We start from the raw sequence: 21,985 nt of genomic DNA, 5'->3' as shown, positions 1-21,985 counted from the left end.
TCATCAAAGATAACGAGGTTCTTTTTTGATTTATCCAAATCTTGGGGAGACGGTATATCATCCGTATTATCACTAAGAATACAAGTTATAAGATTTGATTTCTTTTTACATCTCTGTGTATCACAAAATAGTTGAATTATATCTTCAATGTTATAATCATTTAGGTTTTTTTGACGTTTAAATAAACCTATTATATCTTCTTTTTGAAGACCAGCATTAAAACCTTGTGAGAGTAGTTGATACTCTGGTTGAAAACTCGACTTTGTGAAAATTATTAAATTATCATAATCTAAAAAGTTGGGAGTGAGGAGCATTTTTAAAAGTAAGCAGGTTTTTCCACATCCACTTGAACCAACTATGAGACATCTTAATGAATTTGGGAGATTTTTATGGTTGTTAAATTTTATCTTATTTTCCCAAATAGGTAAAAAATCATTCATTTATATATTTGAAAAACAGGTTATTTAATTTATTATTGGCTTTTTTAGAAACTCTATATTTTATCCTAAGTTCAGGTTTAATTTCAAGATAATCCATTATTTTATTTATACAATATCTTGTGTTGATATTTCCCTGAAAATTACATCCATGAATAATATACAACAACAATCCTTTGAACATTTCTCTTATACGTTCAGTTTCTTCCCTTGTAAGGAAAGGTGTGTTGTCATCCTCATACTTTACATTCATTTCTCTAATCAATCTTGTAAAGTAATTCATTTTTGGTGTAAATCTAAAAGAATTATTTTCCTTTTTATATTTTTTATTATCATTAATTAGAAGAAAATCACAGAATATACATTGTTTATAGGCTTTTGACTCTGTGTTTAATCCCTGTCTTTCACACGCAGGACAATTCTCAAATTTGTCATATGGAGAATCAGGAAAGTCTAGCATATTTATAAAGTAAAACTTTACTTAAACTGAAATTCATCTATACTTTCAGTTGTATATTACCATCGATATCGATATACTTTTTTTCATTATCAGATTCAACGACAACATTTTTTATATTAAAGGTAATTTTAAAATTATCGTTAACTACTATTGAACGAAATGTCATTTCACCTGATATATTAACATCCTTTATTTCATCAAGATTTACATCTTTAGGGTTGTTGAAAAAAATACAAATTTCTCCTTGCATATTACAGATGGTCTTATCTTTTCTTTCTAAAGCTTCATCCATAAGGTTTTTGTTCTTTGATACTTTTTCTTGTTTCATTGCTTTTTCTAGTTTTGAATATATTACTAGAAGGAGAGGAGAAACTTTTGTTAGAGATACTTTAATTGATGTTCTACCAGGTATACTAAAAGCCCTTCCACTGAAGGAAATTGAAGAACTCATATTATTTACCATAATAGTTTTTATCCAATAGTTGTTATATTTATCTTTGTTCAATTTTACATCCTTGACATATTTCTCAGTATCTTTAACAGATGAAGAGATTGATTGAAACTTGTCTTTTGTGTCTTGAAACATTGTATTTATTAAGTGAAAAAGTTGGAGGATAAAATGTTTTTAAGCACAGATTCACCTATAAATTAAACGAAATTTTCATCAAGAAAATTTTAGTTTAAGCAAAGTTTTATTCTATAAATATGGTGAATACAACGTACTGCGATGTTTGTAATCACGAATATAAACATTATAGAAAACACCTCCGAACCAACAAACACACATTTAATCTATTTCATCAAATATCTCCTCTTGAGTTGGAAAGAAAACATTGTGATATCTGTTCAAAGGATGTTTTGAAGAGTAGTTATAATCAACATCTTCAATCACAAAAACACAAGAAAAATGAGTTTCAAGTAAAGGGAGACTATTATATTAAAAACACTGATGAGGCATTTAAAGGGCATATAAAAATAAGGATTTTTCAATTTGGAGAACCCAGTCCATCATCAATAGCTGAATCAATTGAAATAGTGAAACCCGATGTTGAAAAATTTATTAAAAAGACATTAAAAGAAATAAAAACTTTAAAGTTTTATATGGGAGTGAAAATGAATATGAAAAGACAAGATGAAGAACAAACTCCTTATATGAGAACAGATCTTCATTTTATAACATCATTTCAAGATTTTTTGAATAGTGGGGTTTATGAAGAACTATCAAGACAAGAGGAGGATGTTGATAATACAGTGGTAGGAAGTGGATTCAATATTAAAAAAATCATCTTTTTAGATATACACATTCTAAAATCAAACCCTCTTAAAGCTTCTTCTTATATTGAATTACCAAAAGAAATAAAACTAAAGAAGGCAGTTGTTAATATTAAGAACAATGATAATAAATGTTTTCTCTGGTCTGTTCTTGCTCACTTACATCCACCAAAATGTAATTCAGAAAGAGTAAAACAATATATGAAATATGAGAATACCTTGGACATTAAAGATTTTAAATTCCCAATGCCATTAACAGATATTCCTAAATTTGAGAAAAAGAATAATCTTTCTATTAATGTATATGGATTAACGGATACAAACAAAGTTCAAATATTAAAAATTTCAAACAACTATAAAAATGAAGAAACACACATTGACCTTTTATATTTTAGTGTTGGAAAGAATTCACATTACACATACATCAATAATTTATCAAGATTAATCTCTTCTCAGGTATTCAGAACAGCAAACAAAATATATCCTTGTAAGCGATGTCTTAATTCATTTCATACAAAAGAACGATTAGAACAACATTCAAAATATTGTAGTAATCATAAATCAGCTGTAATTACAATGCCTAAACCTGGTGAAAAGATTTATTTTGAAGATTATAATAAATCTATCATGCACCCATTTGTGATATACGCTGATTTTGAATGTATCCTTAAAAAGATAAATACTGCTTCTCCTAATCCAAAAGAACCATATACAAATAAATATCAAAAACATATTCCTTGTGGTTTCTGTTATTATATCAAATCATCTGTTGGAGAAAAGTATAACAAACTTGAACATTATCGTGGAAAAAATGCTTCACAAGAGTTTGTAAAACGATTAGAAAAGGATTGTATAAGACTCACTAAATTAATGAAAGAAACAAATGAACCGATGAAATTAACCAAAGAAGAAAAATTAGAATTTAGAATGAACAATATCTGCCATATTTGTGAGGGGGAAATTAAGGAGTCTAAAGTTAGAGACCATTGTCATCTTACTGGTAAATATAGAGGTCCCGCTCATTCCTGTTGTAATCTTAATTATAAATTACCTTCTTTTATTCCAGTCTTTCTTCACAACAGCGCCAACTATGATACACATCTATTTATAAATGAACTTTCAAAAACACCAGGGAATATTTCTGCTATAACAAACACAAGTCAAAAGTATATTTCATTTTCAAAAATGATATTCACAAAACCTTTAACTCGTATTAGGTTTTTAGATTCTTACAAGTTTATGGGAACACCACTAGCCTACCTCGCATCAAATCTAAGCTCCATGGACTCTTTTCCAAATCTTAATTCATTCTTTCCAAAAGAGGAAATTCTCACTAAAGAGGAAATTCAGATTAAAGAGAGAATTCAAAGTAAAGAGGAAACTGTAATTAATGAAGAAATTCTAACTGAAGATGAAATTCTAATTATAAAGAAAATTCGAACTAAAGAGGAAATTCTGATTAAAGATGAAATTCTGATTAAAGAAGGAATTCTTACGAGAGAGGAAATTCAAACAAGGAATGAAATTCAAAGTAAAGAGAAAATTCTTACAAGTAAGGGGATTTATCCTTATGATTATATGGATTCATTTATGAGATTTAAAGAAACACAACTTCCTTCAAAAGAAAGTTTCTATAATAACCTTTATGAAGAAGAGATAAGTGATAAGGAATATAAACACGCACAAGAAATATGGAAAATATTTAAGATAAAGAACCTTGGAGAATATCACGATTTATATCTAAAAACAGATGTTTTATTGTTAGCTGATGTGTTTGAAGCTTTTAGATCACTCTGTCATAATAAAAAATGTTATGGATTAGATCCTGCCAACTATTTCACAGCTCCTGGTTTAGCTTGGAGTGCAATGTTGAAAATGACAAAACAAGATATAGATTTAATCAGTGATGTGGATATGCTTTTGATGATTGAGAAGTCCAAGAGAGGTGGAATATCACAAGTATGTTCAAAAAGATATGCTAAAGCAAATAATAAATATCTTCCAAATTATGATAGTGAAAAAGATAGTAATTATTTGATGTATTTTGATGCTAATAATTTGTATGGATGGGCAATGTCTCAATCTCTGCCTTATGGTAAATTAGAGTGGGTGGAAGAAAAGGATTATGAAAAGGCTTTGATGAATATTGTTATTTCTTCTCAAGAGGAATTGAATGACGAAGAAGAAGGTTATTATTTTGAAGTTGATTTCAGGTACCCGAGTGATCTTCATAATAAGCATAAAGATCTTCCTTTTGCATGTGAGAAAGAAACTCCAAAGAAAGAATGGTTAAGTGATTATCATAAAAGTTTTAATATTAAAGGCAAATCAACAGAAAAGTTATTAACAACATTCTATGATAAAGAGGGATATGTTTTACATCAGAGAAGCTTAAAACAGTTTTTGAGAGAAGGATTGAGAGTAGCTAAAATTCATAGAGTTTTAAAATTTAAACAAAGTCCTTGGGTGAAAAAGTATATTCAATTTAATACAGATATGAGAGCAAATACAAAAGTAAAATTTGAAGGGGACTTTTATAAATTAATGAATAATGCTGTATTTGGAAAGACTATGGAAAATGTTAGAAACAGACAAAACATTAGATTCGCAACATCTTGGAAAGAAGCTTCGAGATTGATAAATAAACCAAGTTTTGAGAGAGAAGAGGTTTTTTCAGAGAACTTTTCTGCAATTCATATGAAAAAGGAAAGTATTGTAATGGATAAACCAATTTATATTGGAACAGCAGTTCTTGATTTATCAAAGATATTGATGTATGATTATTTGTATAATGACTTAAAGAAAGAGTATGGTGAAAATGTTTCATTGTTGTATATGGATACTGATAGTTTTATCCTAGATATAAAAACTGATGATGTTTATGAAGATATGAAGAAAAATATTGGAGTATATGATACAAGTAATTTCAGCAAGAAGAGTGAGTTATTTTCCAAAAAGAATGAAAAGGTTATTGGTAAGTTTAAGGATGAGTTGGGTGGAAAAGTAATGAGTGAGTTTATTGGATTGAGAGCAAAGGCATATGCTTATAAGTATGGTGAACAGATTGATAAGAGGTTAAAGGGAATAAAGAAATATGTAATAAAGAAATCAATAACTTTTGGAAATTATTATAATTGTTTGATGAATAAGAAAGAAGAATATAGGAAAATGAATACAATAAGAAGTTATAAACATAACATATATAGTGAAGAAGTAAATAAAAAGGCATTAGGAGCCTTTGATGATAAGAGATTTATTTTAGATTATGGAATAGATTGTGTTCCATATGGATATTGTATGATAGAGTGTATAAAATAGATTATGTTTTAACGATGGGAAGATGGGTTAGGGTTTTTAAGGGCTACCGCCGCGTTTTTTCACAATATATAAATGGTTAAACCAAGTATTAATCAAACTAAAGAGTGGAGAAAATCTCAGTCTTGGTATATAAATGGAAAACATAATGAATGTGAAAAATATCAAATAAGTCTTATTGAAAAAATAACTAAAACAAAGGTAAATAAAACAAATAAGCGAATTAATTTAAAAACTAGTAAGTTAGAGGATGTAAAGAAAAAAATGAATATCCTTGAATGGACTGAAAACTTTGATGGTTATCAATTGAACAATGAAAAAACAATTTACTATAATCTCAAAATGATATGTGGCTCAGGAGGTGGCCAGATGAGAGCATTAAGAGAAGTTTATCATTTCGTAATGGCACAAAAGGGGTATCTTAAAAAATATAAAGATTCAAATGTTTTGTTTGTCAATATTTTAGATGGGGATTATTGTGCAAAGAAAATTAAACTATTGAAGGAATTTGAGAATGAACAAATCTTTATAGGTTCAATGAGTGAGCTGTTCAACCCTCAGGTGTTCAATTCAATGAGGTTCAACCTCCAAGTTAAAAGGGGAGACAAATAAATATACCTTGGGATAAAAAGGGGATTTATTTTTAGGGAAAAAAATTATGAATCGCTGAAAATCCCCCATTCATTTACATGGGGAAAAGTGAGCCAGAATCAGTATTCTTACCCTACTTGTGTGTATATATATATATATATATATATATATATATATATATATATATATATATATATATATATATTTTTTTTTTTTTTTTTGTTTTTTTTTTTTTTTTAATCCGATATATATATATATATACACACACATAGACACACACACACACATACACACACACACATACACACACACATACACACACACATACACATACACATACACATACATACATACAGTATACGATTTTGATGAAACTTCCACAACGTTCATCACTGTGCATGTACCAAAGTTTGTTCATTGCATATATTAAAAATTGGGCCCTATGGGGGTTGCCCCCCAAAATATGTATTTGTTTTCTTCTCTGAAACTACACATGCAATTCTGATGAAACTTCACCACAATCTTCAACACCTGTGATGTACTTAAGTTTGTTCACGACATCAAAAAAATTGGGGTCAAAGGGATTCTACTTTGGGGTTGCCCCTCAAAATATGTATTTGCTTTCTTCTACAAAGCCACACACACAATTTCGATGAAATTTCACCACAACCTATCACCCATGATGTACCAAAGTTTGTTTATGGCATTAAAAAATCCATAGGTATTTACTTTCTTCTCCATTACATATTTTATGGGTCATCCATGCTTACCAGTGGTTCCATCGTTATCTTATCCAGCTGCTACCAGGTGAGCACCCAGTATTATTGCCCCTATGTTTTTTATATATCTTAGTTTATGTTGATATTTCTCACTTGAGAATGCTTTTCGGTAATTTGCAGTCATTTTTGTTTGAGTGCAATCTCTCCAAGAAGTTGTGACATGTGCACACATTTCAGAGGTGGATGTCTTGGTCATTCTATTTGGTATTTGTTGTTTTCAGTGACACCATCTGAATTTTACATCCATTTGAGGGAGGAGGTAGTCCTGTTCAAACTGCTTCAGGAGGAACTTCAGCACATTTATTCCTCCACCTCAGCTTCTTTGAACTTTGGTGAAGTAACTTTTTTTCTTGTCATAACACTTTTCAATGTTGTGGGACAAATTATTTGGTTGTTATTTCACTGTGTTGATTGAAAAAATTTACCAATATAATTTTACCGATGTTATGAGAGTACCGTACTTGTCTTATTGCTTTTTTTTTTGTAAGTTGAAGCTCATCTTTTCAGTCGGAAAATGAGATGGACATGCCATCATCTCCGAGTTACAAAGACTTTAATGGAGAGATTCTAGTTTGCGGGACAAAAGAAGAGAGATGGAAATGAGCAGGAGGGGTGGGGGGGAGGGTGGTAAGAGAAGGTGGAGTTAGGGAGGAGGGTGAAAAGTGAGTGGTGTAAAAGCTGTTGCACAAGGGAGGGGATGGAGGAATGATGCTCTTAGAATCGTAGTGTCGGAAGAGATCAGCAAGGATGTGGTTAGAGTGAAAAGATGGGAGGGATGAATAGTTATGGCATAGTTGGTGAATCAGAAGCAAGTGTTGTGTTAGTTCAATGTATGTGCCACAGAAGGGAAGGACTGAGGCAGAGAAGCAGGAGTTCAGGGATGTACTGGAGAGGATGATTGGAATGGTTGAGCTGGAGGTGATACTGTGCATCATGGAAGACTTCAATGTGCATGTGGGTGTAGCGGAACCGAGTGAAGTGAAATGTGTTGGTAAATTTGGATGGGGAACGAGGAATAGAGAGGGTTGAGAGCTGGTGGCAAGAAATGGTTTAGCCATAGCTGGTTTGTTCTGCTAAAAGCGTGACAGCCCGCTTCCGGAGTGGACAGAAAAAAATGAACTTTATTAGTTCGTGATTATGAAGCAACAGTTGTGGAAGATTAAGGACTGTAAGGCATGATTGAAGAGCATGTCACCACCCACCACAAGCATGTGGTGTTTGTTGTGTGCTTGCATAAACAGAATTTAGTTAAGAATACTGGTTGGAAGATGATAAGTTGGAGGAAGTGCAGGGACAACGTCGCTGTAGATGGAGTGGAAGGAAAGAGTGTGAGGACCAAGTATGAGGAATGTAGCAAAGAAGCCGAAGGTTTGGAGGAGTGGAAGAAGTATGGAGAGGTGTTTCGGGGAATTGTTAAAGTTTTGTATGTAGGAACATCAGGAAAGTTTAAATCATCAAGGAATATAAACCAGGTATGATGGACGGAGGAAGTAGCAATGGTCGTTGGTGAGGAGGTTTGGAAGAGCACAGAGGGGGACAACCAGATGCAGGAGTGATGCATCTGTATGGGAAAAATGTGAAAGCAGCAAGGAGAGCTGTGGTTAAAGTGAAGAATGATATGGAAGCAGTAGAAGAGGTAGGTGGGAAGAAGATTATTTATAAATTGGCTTGTGGCAGGGATGAGGATAGTGAGGACAAGAATGGGGAGCAGTGGGGGGTTGATTAAGAAAGGTGATCTGAGTGTCATGACAGAGAGGGGGAGCAGTATTAAAGGTATGGGAGAGCTATTTTAAATAGCTGTTGAACCAGGCAGGAAGCAACGGCATGCTGAAGCTTGCTTGTCATGAAGAGGGGAAAATGGAATTGGTGGAGATCGTGCAGGAGGAGGTATAGCCAGCATTAAAGAAGAAGGGAAGAGAGCCAGGCATTGAGTGTACAAAGATGCTAATTATAGCAGGGAAGTTGGAGTTGGTTGGACGAAGAGGCTGTTTAATGTATGTACAGGTCGTGAACAGAAAATGGAAACACTTGGGGGAAATGAGGGACACCAAGTATATTGAAAGCTACTTGAAAACTGATGTCAGCATGGAACTCCGAGTGAAAAACATAATCAGCAAAGGGCAACAGTGGCCGAAGTGTCAACTCCAGGATCATGATATCCGTGCATTAATTTGAAGCGCAAGGCAAAGCAGGTGAGCAACTGCAGTTCAGTTGACTGTAAATTTCAAACTGGGGTGCAAGCAGCCAGTTTAATCAAAAACTGTCCCCTGAGAACTCCACAGAACAGGATACCAAAGTCGGGATTGCAGTGCACAAACTGCTCATCACACCTGACAATGCACATTTACAAGTCCAGTGGTGCAAAGAACACAGGCAATGAACTACCAAGTAGTGGAGAATTGTGATGTGGTCAGATGAATGAATCTTCCTTCACCATGTTCTCGACAAACCGATGAATGTACGACGTACGTGTGGCACTAACCTAAATAACTCTACAACCCTGAGTGCTTAGTTCCAACAGTAAAGAGCTCTGGTGGTTCTGTAATGTTGTGGGGAACATGTTGCTGACAAGGTTTGGGTGCAGTCATTCCCTTAGAAGGCAAGTTCAATACGAATCACTACTTATTAGTTCTGAGCAAGCATTTATTTTCACCCCATGTTGCAGCATTTATTTCCTGCTGGAAGGGGTGTCTTCCAGGATGGCAATGCCCCCATCCACATAGCATGTGTGCTTGTCCAATGGTTTGTTGAGCATAGCGCTGATGTTATCCATATGTCTTGGCCTTCTTTGTCACTGGATCTGAACCCAATTGAGCATTTATGTAATATTCTGGAACGATGCCTGAGACAGTGTTTTACACCTGCATAAAACAGGTGTGAGTTGATTGACTTTCTCTTGGAAGAATGGTGCCCACATCCCTCCTACAGAATTCTTGACGCTGGTGGACACTATTCCACGGTGCATACAGGCCGTACTGGCTGCAAGTTGTGGCCCAACGCCCGATTGTTTCCATTTTTTTTACTCACCACCTGTATGTGAGAGGGTTCGATTCCGGAGGATTGGAGGACAGGGATAAATGTGCTGATATGGAAGTCGAAGGACAATGTACATGATCCGTGGAGGTCCAGAAGTATTACATTACTCTTCAAAGTCACATCATAAAGGTACTGGAGAGGATTCTCAATGGGAAGATAAGGGATTTTTTGAACAGGGAGATAGGTGAAGAACAACAGGTATTTAGAAAGGGTAGGAGACGATGAATGTGGTGTTCACACTGAGACAGTTTGTGCAGAAGAGGTTGGAGATTCAAGGCAAAATTTCATGAGGCTTTGTGGATCTTGAGAAGGCTGATGACACTGTCATGAGAGAGATGGTGATGACTATATTAAGATGGATGAGAGTGCCAGAAATAGAAAACCAAATACTGCATTGGAGTCATCACAAGGAACCCGAATAAGCAAAGAGCAAAGATGGAGTCATCAGGAGGAACCTGGATAGGATTCGGGTTTCAGCCACTACTCCTCTACCCTCAAACTTGTCCATGCACAGCCAAGTGAGCCTTTCAGAAAACTTTCTGCAGAATACACTTCTCCTTAGACAGATAGATAAAGAAAGAGAAATAAAGAGTAAAAGAGATTTTTTAAAAAGAAAAAGAAAAAGCAAGAATTAGAATCGATAAAGAAAAATGTGAAAAAGTCGAAAGAATTTTGAAAGGAGCAAAGTACAGAGAGATCGGTTAAGAAGTTAGGTTGGTGGAAGATATGTATGAGGGAACGAAGGGAAGAGTTTTTGTTGGTCTTTGGATGTCAGGGGAGTTCAGTGTGAACAGTTTATCATGGTGATGGAGCTGGTAAGCAGGAGGGTAAACATGAAAGGTATTCTGTGGAGGATGTTGTATGCAGATGATCTGGCTGTTGAAGAGGAGAATAAGTGGGAGATGCAGGGAGTACTGGGGGAGTGGAAGGAGGCATTCTAAAATATGGATTGAAAATGAGTATGGAGAAGATGCATCGAATGTGGGTTGAGCAGCAGAGAAAGGAAATGATTATCAGGTTAGAGGGGAAGGAAATCAGACAGGGAAATAGGTTTGAGTTTCTGCATGGAACAGTGAATGCGGCTGGTAGTTTGGAGGCAAAGGTGCGGAGGATGATACAGGTGGGTGTGAATACATGGAGGAGGATGGAGGGAGTTACAGCAGTCAGAAATTTACCAAGGAGATTGAAAGAAAATTCTTGTCTTGTGCAACACTGGCATACCTTTCTGGTCTGGAGATGGTGGCACTGACAGAGAGGCAATAATAAAGGTATGGCAAATACATTGAAACAGTTCTATTTATACATTTAGAGGAATTATATTTATAATACTTACAGCGAGTCTGCAACAATAATTGGTCTGTAACAATAATTGGGTCAGGAGGAATGGGGGAGTATAGGAGTATGCCAGTTGAAGTGGGTTGGACACGGCACAGAATTGGGGAAGAGAGAATGGCTTAGAGAGCAGAAGGTTGAGGGAGCAAAGTAGGAAAAAAAGTGGTAGACCATGGCTGAAATGGGAAGATTGTGTAATGAGGGATATCATTCAGGTGGAAGTGGTTGGAGAGAGTTGGCTGGGAACAGAGGGAAATAGAAAAGTATCGTATTCAAGGCAGAGCAGAAGCTTGGTACCATTTAGCTTCCCTTCTTATAAAGGGAAGCGAGAAAGAAGAAGTAAATTTCTCTTCTGTGGTTCGCTTGTCATCTTCATTTTGTGAAGGGCAACAAAAGGAAAGATCTTCAAATACATCGAAACAGTTCTATTTATACATTTAGAGGAATTATATTTATAATACTTACAGCGAGTCTGTTTGTCTGTCTGACTATTCACTTCTAAACTGTAAAACGGCTTGGCTGATCACCACCAATTTTGCATACTTGCTGGGGTACCCAGGGTTGGGTCATGGGCACAAAAATGATTTGCCCTCCACACCATGATGCAAGGGCAGGTTGATGGCTTACGGTTTTCACCTGTGCACTCTATTTACTGACCCCTGTCCGGAGGTCTTGAAAAAGCATTGGAACCTGTAACAATGGGACTGAGTGAATGTATGAAAGGACAAATTTATTTTTGGACAAAATACCAAACCCAAAAATGCTTTTACTTTGAGTTGGAGAAACAATAAAAACAAGAAAAAGAGTAATCAGACATTGTGGACCCTCACCAGCACTTGTTTTGTGTGGTGTTTGAGAAGTTTTGTGCCATGTATTTTATGTGGTGTTTGTGTACTGGTGTGTTACGTAATTAATAACAGAGACATAACGATAAGCACCACTTTATAACTACTGGCAGTGATGACCGGATACCAAGACGTCACGCTTTGATGTGACCCCACTTTAATTGGACACTTGACCCTGACCCATGAGATTTATTATTATTCAATTGAATTCAGAATGGGATTAAAATATATTTAATTCAAATCAAATGGCAGAGCAAATAGGTTCAGTCCTACATTGAGTCATCAGAAGGAACCTGAACAAGCAAAAAGCAAAGATGGAGTCATCAAGAGGGACATGGATAGGATTCACATTTCAGCTGCTCCCCCTCTACCCCCAAACCCATCCAGGCACAGCCAAGTGAGCCTTATTCAAAAACAAAAATAACCCAGTTCAAAAATTTAATGTTTCTGGCTGCCAGACCATGTGTCTGATCAGGTTGAAATTTAAAATACATATTCCCCATCACCACTGGATCATAATTGTGAAATTTTGCATTGATTGATGAAGCTGTTCAAGAGATTTTTTTTTATTAAGATTTTCGCTCAATCCAATAGGACCGCCAGCCCATGTGACCTATCAATTATTCGTGAATACCCTGGTATCCCCAAGGCTTGCGGAACATTTGTGTGAAGTTTCCCTTCCATATGTCCAGCCGTTCTGGAGAAGATTTTTTTTAAGTTTTAAGGTAAATACAATATGGCTGCCAAACCATGTGACCTATGATATACGTTTGAATGTTTTGTTCTCCATGGATAGGCAGTCATGTGTGTAAAATTTCACCTCAATCTGTTCAGCCATTTCAGAGATTTTTGAAGGTTTAAAAAACAACAAAAAAGACAATATGGCTGCCGAACTATGTGACCGATGATGTCATCAATTTTTTTTCTGCTGACCAATTTATCACGAGATGACCCTCAAAATTTTTCATACTGATCAGATGTAGCATTCTATGTATGCAATTATGACGTCATAATGAAGGTACGTAAGACATAAAAAGATCATGCTTATTCCCCATGTGGAGTTAGTTCTTCACATGTGCCAAATTTCATTTTTTTCCACGGAGCGGTTTCGGAGATACAGGGGTCCAAAGTTTTTCCTCTTTTACAACATGGCTGCCACACCACGTGACCTATGACATCATAATTATCATTAAAACATTCTATATTAGTAGTCACTCCAATGTTGAAAATTTTGTCTCAATCCGACAAATATGCAGAGAAAAACGCTCATGTTCTTTGCTGACAAAGAAAGGTAGACAGACAAAAAGGCAAACGGACCCAAATGCAACACCCTCTCCTCTGGTGAGAGTAATTCATGTCAAACCCAGGATCTTCAATGCCTGACTGTTGCACCTTTGTACATTACCCACTTCCTTTCCCTCTCATCTTGACATTTCTAGTAATACTTGTCCCTTGTGTTATCTCACCTGTAGATGGCAGCACTCAAGATATGCCTGGCTCGCTTTGCTGTGTGTTACATGAGGAAAGCCTCACCTGGTGCAGAGGGAAAATTGTTGGATTCAAAATGGATGCCATAATGGATCAAGACTGCTTCTTCGTCTTCTTGCTCGACAGTGGTAATAGCTTGTGGTTTACAAGGTGGGCTCCTCTCTGTATTCCAGTGTAAAAGAAATTTCAGATAGGCCCTTCATGTATAATCATCATACTGGCATTGATTTCACGTGCATCCAAATTTTTTTTCTTATATCTCCTTTTTCAGTTAAAATCAGCAAGAACACAGCAACAAAACGAGAACACCACTCGATAGAGGGAATACCAGTGCCAAGGGCAAGCTAAACAGTATGTTTTGTTTCACACTGATAGGTCAGATCTGCAACCGGACCTGAACCAAAATCTAATTGGCTTGTTCTTGTCACCTACCCAACTCATCCACCAAGTTTTGTCGTAATCTGTCCAACAAATTTTTGAGATATCGTGCAATATATCATTTTTGGTCCCATTTCTCAATGGTGCATAATCTCTGACAAAATTCTCGTATCTGGATCGGGATATTCAGCAAAATCTAATCAATTCCTCCTCAGGAGACACCAAACGTGTCAACTAAGTTTCGTCTGAATCCGCCCATAACCCTTTGAGGGATCCTGCTCACAGACAAACAGGGGTCAAAACATGTACTCCATCCACCTTTGGTGCAGGAAACAACAACAAACGTTTTGTCACAATTTTCTCCTTTTTTTATTTTTTATTTTTTCAGGGTCGAATGGGATTCTCCATACACATCTCCTTTTCGAAAAAAAAAATATATATCTGAGCTTGAGAGCATTTCCTTTTGTTCTTCATGTCTTAATTGATATTACTGATCCTCACATCTTTACAAATGAAAATCCCAGCTTTTGTTATTAAATTTCCTGTGATACTACTGTACCTCTTATGACACCACATATAACTGCCTCAACTGAATTTAATTCCATCCAAATCCTTTTCTGCATATGGAGCAAGGCCACTCTCTATTTCTCCTTCTTTGCCCCTGACCATAACCTTTATTTTATTAATTTTGACGTGTAAACCCTTCTTTGTCATTGCACTTTTCCATTTTTGAAACGTCTTCTTCACTTTCCGCATCTAATAGAGTCATCGGTGCACAATAACTCTCTTGGGAATCGCAACCTTTCATTCTCTGTAAATTCTTCCAGGACGATTTTAAACAGTTGAGGACTTGGACACAGTTGCAATGGAGCATGAGGTAAAAGATTCTGTGGTCTAATGAGATGAAAATTGAACTCTGGCCTGAAAGCAAAGCGCTACATCTGGCGGAAACCGAACACCACTCATCACCCATCTCACACCATCCCTACCGCGAAGCATCGTGGTGGCAGTATCATGCTATGGGGATGCTTTTCAGCGGCATAGACAAGGAGACTTGTAAGGATAGAGGGAACAATGCATCCCCATCCATCTATCGAGACCATACTCTGTGCAGAGCGTTGGTGCTGCCTAAGCAGACTCCTTGGCTATTGGACACAATCCTGGATAGGTCGCCACTTTGACACAGTATACCAGCATGCTGGCACTCATTTTGCCGACCTCGGAAGGATGGCAGGCAAGGTTCACCCCACCTGGTATTAATTCAACAGCTGAGTGGGATTTGAACTCAGAATCTTTGGATCACAAGCCCATCACCCGAACCATGAAGCCAACACCAGGCTCTACATGGCCTTCACAAACTACTCCAAAGTGATAAAGCCAAAAAAAAATGTAGATAAAATGATTTACAGAGAAAATCAGATGATTCTCAGTTGCACAAGTCTTGTGAAATCCATCATTAAGAAGACATTTTATGCGACGCAGACTCTACCCAGATCAGGTCGCCCATCCAAACTCAGGAGCCAAGCAAGCAGGAAACTGGTTCAGGATGTCACTGTAAATCCACAATGACTTTGTAAGATCTGCAAGGCTCTATGTCTGAGATGGGTGTCAGTGTTCATCAATTAACAATATCTGTTCCCTTTACAAAGCTGTCCTTTATGGACAGGTGTCAAGAAAGAAGCCATTACTGAAAAAGTCACATATAAAAGCTCACATATAATTTCCAAAAGATACTGCAGGCATGTACAGAAAAGTTTTGTGGTCAGACGAGACAATAATTGAACTTTTTAGTCTGTAGTTAAAGCGTTATGTCTTGCACAAAGCCTAGCACTCAATGCACATCACCCGGTTAACACCATCCCGACTGTCAAGCATGGTGGTGGCTGCATCATGTTCTGGGGCTGTTTTTCATCAGCATGGACTGGCTAGCTTGTCAGGATAGAAGTGACAATGGATGGTACAAAATAGAGGACAATCTTTGATGAAAATCTGCTTGAGTCCACCATGAATCTGAAATTCAGTGGGAGATTCACATTTCAGCAGAATGATGAGCACAAAGCTAAAGTCACAGTGTAGTGTCTGAATAATAACAAAAATAAATGTTCTTGAGTAGTCCAGTCAGTCTTGTCTTGAACCCAATTGAACATTTCTGGCGAGACTTGAAGATTGCAGTCCATCAATGATCCCATCTAACTTTGCAGAACTAGAGCAATTTTCATGTGAAGAATGGGCAAAGATTTCACCATCTCACTGTGCAAAGCTGGAAGAGACCTCCCCCAAAAGACTCATAGCAGTCATTGCTGCAAAAGGTTCTTCCACCAAGTACTAACCTAAGCGGTTCAATACTTTTACAACCAGTGAATTTTGATTTGTACATGTTTTTTGCAGGTATTCCTGACATGTAACCTTTTTCAACTGTGACAGTTTTGTTTGATCTCTTCAGTTATGAATAACAAGAACGCACTATTTGATGTCGCGACATCCACAAATTACGCCTCCGCCCACATTATTATATCATTATACATATTTGTACCAAGTTTGATTGAAATCCCTGAACCCAGATTCAAAATATTGAATAATTTTAGCTGCCAGACTATGCGACCAATCAGGTTGAAATTTTAAACGTATATTCCCCATCACTACTGGATCATAATTGTGAAGTTTCACGTCGATTGATGAAGCGGTTAAAGAGAAATATTTTTTTTATGATTTTCATTCAATCCAATGTGGCTGCCAGACCATGTGACCTATTAATTATTTGTGAACACCCTGGTATCCCCAAGGCTTTGGGAACATGTGGGTAAAGTTTTCCCTCGATCTGTCCAGCCTTTCTGGAGAAGAAGGTTTTTAAATATTGTTACGGCTGTGGAAATTCGCAGAGCACCATATAGGTCCTTAGATCAGTTATGCCGAAAAGTTTGTGTTCAGATAGATTTCCCCACCATTGTCTAATGGGGCTGTGATCTTTGAGGTTGCCGTTTTTCTTTTACTATCGTTATTTTGGACCAACCACAACGACAACCACCTTCGCCACCATGCCAACCACCAACCACCTTCTCCACCACGCCAACCACCAACCACCTTCTCCACCACGCCAACCACCAACCACCTTCTCCACCACGCCAACCAACAACCACGATCACCACCACTACCTTCTCATCAACCGCCCAACCACACCACCCTCACGACCACCACAAACGCCAGCATCAGCCATCTCCACAACATCGCCTCACCACCTTCTCCACACCCGCATTTCAACGACCACACCACTACTTCCACAACCACACCAAAAACCTCTCCACATCAAATAACGTCTTTGCATGGATGCTCGTCGGGAAAGGAAACAGAGGCAACGGTAGGAAAACCCTTTGCCCCCGCGGAGTGCGCGCAGAACCACAGTGCCGAGGAGAGAAGTTCCGATAGCGCTGGGATTTCCCCTCCCCCCTTTTCTTGCTATCCCGCGCGCCGGGACGGGGGAGGGGTCAAAGTTGAGGTAAAGAAGGGCCTGATTTTGGGCGGAAAATGCCCCTACGCGCTCCGAGGGGAGGGGCGACGCGCCGTGGGTATAAAGGACGAGCTGAGGAGAAGGTCTAGCGGTTGTTGAGAGTCTCTCTCTAGGTCTTTTTCTCGGAGCTGAGGAGAGGGTCGCGCTCGGTCTGTCTCTCGAGGTGGTTGTCGAGTTGGGTCTGCTGAGGGTCTGTCAGCCAGTCTGTGGAGTGTCTGTCGGGGTTCAGAGCGCCTGGAGCCTGAAGCCTGTAGTCGGTGGAGAAGCTGAGGAGAGCGGAGGAGACGCGAGCACGGCCAAGCCTGCTGTGCCGCGCGGAGCTGCGTGTTCATGTTCGGGACGTGGAGAGAGCCGGAGAGAGCTCGCCCACCAGCACCAAACGGTCTGAGGTGAAGGTAACCTGCGCAGCCTCTTGGAGCTCCTTCAGTCCTCAAAGCTCCATGACATAAAGACCCCGAGAGGTCCAGTCTACCCCCTCGTCTTTGAGGGCGTTTTTCCTTGCTTTTCTTTGTGTGAAAGTTGTGGCGCCAAGTCCGTCAAGTAGAACTGTATAAGTAACTGTACATAATAAATAAACGGTCGTAGTTCCTTCGCATTGTGTTTGGCTGTATAATTGCATGCGTACTTCCCCCATTCATTGCATGACTCCTTACATTGCTTATGTGTTGTTTGGAAATATATGTGCTTCTTTAAATGTTGACCTGTTCGTCGCGTCATTTTCCCCAATTGAACTGCCATCTTGCCCTCGGAATATAGTGGGCTTTTAAATAGCCGATAATAGAATCGGGTCCAGCGAGGCCTCGTGATAATACCCCGCTCAGTTATCCCAAAACGGAGCGAGCTGCTTAAGCGGCTCGTGTCCAAGCAGGCCTCGCTGAGGTACAATCTCTCGGTAATCTACCCGCACAAATAATTGGGTAAATCGATTATTTGGCGATCGGATCCTGTAGCACGGGTAGAGTGCGGACAAGGTTGTTTGCCTATAAAGTTTTGCCTCCATCTATTCAGCTATTTCAGAGAATAAGATTTTTGAAGGTTTTTATGTTACCAAAAAAAAAAGACATGGCTGCTGATTGCTGAACGATTCTCTGATGAACGATGATGACTGATGACATCATCAATTCACCCCTCCCCCCACAAAAAAACAATAAAGCCCGAGACGACTAAATATCGGATAAAATTATGAAGTCATAACGAAGCCACCTTTGACATCATCAAAAATCACTTATTTCCCATAGGGCCTATTTAACATTGGCCAAGTTTAAATTTTTCTCCGGAGAGGTTTTGGAGATGCACAGGTCCAAAGATTTTTTTTCCAATATAGTTGCCACACCACATGACCGATGTCGTCATAATTATCATATGATAAATACAACCCAGAGACAAACATCGCCTGGACATGTCCGGCGACAAATACCACCCGAATGCGTCCTGAGCCAAGCTGTCCGGAAAAAAAACAATGCTTGGGCACGCCCGGAGATGAACTCACGTATGGAGAAAAACACCGCCCGGGCCTGTCCAGAGACGAGACATCACGCGGGCGCATCCGGAGAGGAGACACCGCCCGGGCACGTCCGGAGACAAGGGCGCGTCCGGAGACGAGACACCGCCCGGGCACGTCCAGAGACAATAGACAGACAGAGGGGGAGGGGAGAGTGAGAGATGTGTGCGAGGATGGTGCTGCACTGTATTGGGAGTGGGTGGATTGTGGGGTGAGGATGGGTCAAAGAAAAAGAGGGGTGGGTGGGGGTGTTGTGGAGTTAGCAGAGATAATAATATGTTATGCTTTATGAACAACACATACACATACACACACACACACACACACACACACACACACACACACACACACACACACACACACACACACACACACACACACACACACACACTGGTGCTTGGCCTATATCGGCAATTTTTCAGGAATCGGCAGATTTGTGTCAGTGTGAATACCGAGTTCAGTACGTACTGCAAAACAACTAAAAATCTGGAGATGCTTTTCCTGACAAACAACGTTGCATTTATATAGACTTTCAGGGAGATGTGCACAAACATTAATCTCTATGCTAACGAGCATATTATGAGAATGAGGAATTGTCACTCCTCGGGTGTCATTTCCTTGGTCTCAATATATGCTCTGACTGAGGCGAGTGATCTCACTTTGAAGGAGAGGTATTCTATGCCAGGCTCGAGTCAGTGGTTGATCAGTGCCCCAGACGAGATACTCTGCCAGTCTTGGAGAATTTCAATGCATCGACTTGGCACTGATAGGCATAGCTAGGAGACATGTGTCAGTCCACGTAGGCCTCGAACTGTGAACCAGAATAGTACTAAGTTCCTTGACTTTGTACTAAGTCGTGGACTTAAGATGGCTTGTTCATGGTTTCAGTGCCCACAGCTAATTGCTGGACGTATTCCAACGCTGGTGGTGTGGCAGAGGAGATAGACCATGTGCTCGTTGATGGTCGCAGGAGGATGATGCAGAACTGCAGGGCCTACCAGAGTACCCAGTTTCTTAATATCTACCACAGGCTTGTGGTAGCATCTTAATTTGCAGCTTAACAAGTTGCAGCTTGATTCCAGGAGAATGGTACCATCCAAGACTAGCCTGGATGTTGACAATCTCAGGGAGAATAGGGTAGCTGAGGAGTTTACGAACAGGCTGAGTGGGGATTTGGGGGTGTGGATGCTGTGGGGAATCCTGAAGTGTTGTGGAGTGCTTTTAATACTACCATCCTTGATGTTGCCGGCAGATATCTTGGAACCCACCGTCAGGAAAACAGGAACTTTGTCTCCCAAGGGACACTGAATACCATTGAACAGAGTCGCAGGGCCAGGCTTAATGGCAGAGCTGAGGCGCAAAACTGTGCAGTGAGGCGTATGTGCGAGGAATCTGTGAGGGGGTAGAGCATCACCTGTGTTAAAATGATTCTCATCCTACTTACAGGGGAATTTGTGCATTGCGTTCCTCTAAGCCCATCCTTCAATGTACTGCAGTTAGAGTGGAGGGTGGTGGGCTCTTGAGAGAGGAGTCCACAGTGAAGGCCTGCTGAGCTGGTTACTTTGAGCGGCTGTACCAGGCTGACCTACCAGCTGTTGAGTTGGATGTCAGGAGGAAAGCTATCCCGATTGCTGGCCCTCCATTCAACTGTGAACCACCTTCGTTTGTGGAGAAACAAGCTGTGCTATACCAGTTGAAAGGGGTAAATCCCCAGGGATCCTTGCTGAACTTCTCAAGGCTGGTGAAAATGCTGTTCTCATACCGTTGCATGTAGTTCTGTGATCTGTTTGGAGCACAGGCATCATCCCTACTGACTGGAAGTGGGGCCTTGTCCCTCTCTGGAAAGGGAAGGATGATCGCCAAGACTGCAACAACGACCAAGGGGTGACGCTACTCTCAGTGCTGGGCAAGGTCTTTGCTAGCATAATTCTTCATAGGGTTCACCACCATTCTGCTCGAGCACCAGTATCCGGAGCAGTCAGGTTTTACACCAAATAAGTTAATGATTGGCTGTATTCCTGCTCTCCGGGTCCTCAATAAACGCAGACGAGAGTTTCGATAGGAGCTGCTCGCAGCCGATGGTGATCTCAGCAAAGCATTTGATTGGCATCTCAAGGAAATGGGGATGTACCAGGCATCTGCCTTGGGGATGGCCAGACGGAAGCCCCTGGATTATCTACTTTAATTGGACGCAATGACGTGCTGCTCCAGGACATGCTCCCATACCGAACTGAACCATAGGTACCCAAAATCTGGCAAGCCGAATTCCCCATGCTTGCCACATAAGGGGACCCCGACTTGTATGGCGGGGACTTCTAATCATATGGACGATGTTGTGGAATGATATAATATTCAACAGCCAGCAAGGTATTTATACATTTCTCATCGATGAGCAGCGTGCTTTCCGGTTGCATCAGTACTGGAAACCATGCTTGTTTTCAACACATCGGTACAGTAAACTTTCACTTTTGCAACAACCCTTTTCTCAACATATTCCTTTTAATGTCAGTTGGTTATTTATCCCATTTGTATTTGAAAAGAGTTGTTTGTTGGCCCTTGACAACAAAGCTGTGTCGGCTGTTGGAAATATGAAGATTGCGTATCTCTCCAGTCATGTGGAGAGGAAAGCTGTCCTGCGGTTATACTCGTGTGTGGGTTATACATGCCTGAAATTTTCCTGGAGCACTTTTTCCCCAGGTGTGGGGGGTAAACCAGGGGGTGGGTTATTTCCGTGAAAATACGGTCGTGGTTCTTATCCCGTGCAAGCAAAGCGAAAAGCATAATTAAGTGATTGATTCACGTCTGTCTGTCTGTTTGTCTGTCAACAAACATCAGTTTATGAACCAGGAACAACTTATTTTCAATTGAATGTTATATTTTGAATATGAATCGGGAAATAATCCTGGCGTTTAGGCCTAAGTCACATTTGCTCTACAGCGAGGATACGGCAGCCGTACGCCCTCTGAATTGACAGAAACGTGCGGCAGCCACAGAGTTTCTGCGGTGGCCTCAGGGTGGCCCTACGCCATTTGGCTATATTTTACAG

General features: G+C 39.3%; 1 protein-coding gene across 1 annotated transcript in view; it reads left to right on the top strand.

The window, feature by feature from the left end:
• Positions 1–21,985, top strand: part of LOC147029445 (uncharacterized) — a 127,741-nt gene that overhangs the window by 57,743 nt on the left and 48,013 nt on the right. The window contains 2 exon segments of the mRNA XM_085872124.1: positions 7,076–7,186; positions 13,540–13,705. Of these exon segments, the coding sequence (XP_085728250.1) occupies positions 7,076–7,186; positions 13,540–13,705 (277 nt within the window).

The sequence above is a fragment of the Eptatretus burgeri genome, chromosome 3, assembly GCF_056783735.1.
Source record: "Eptatretus burgeri isolate ZD-2024b chromosome 3, Ebu_testis_v1, whole genome shotgun sequence".
Taxonomy (NCBI): Eukaryota; Metazoa; Chordata; class Myxini; order Myxiniformes; family Myxinidae; genus Eptatretus; species Eptatretus burgeri.
Note: the sequence above shows the minus strand (reverse complement) of the source record. Positions and strands in the feature narration are given on the sequence as shown.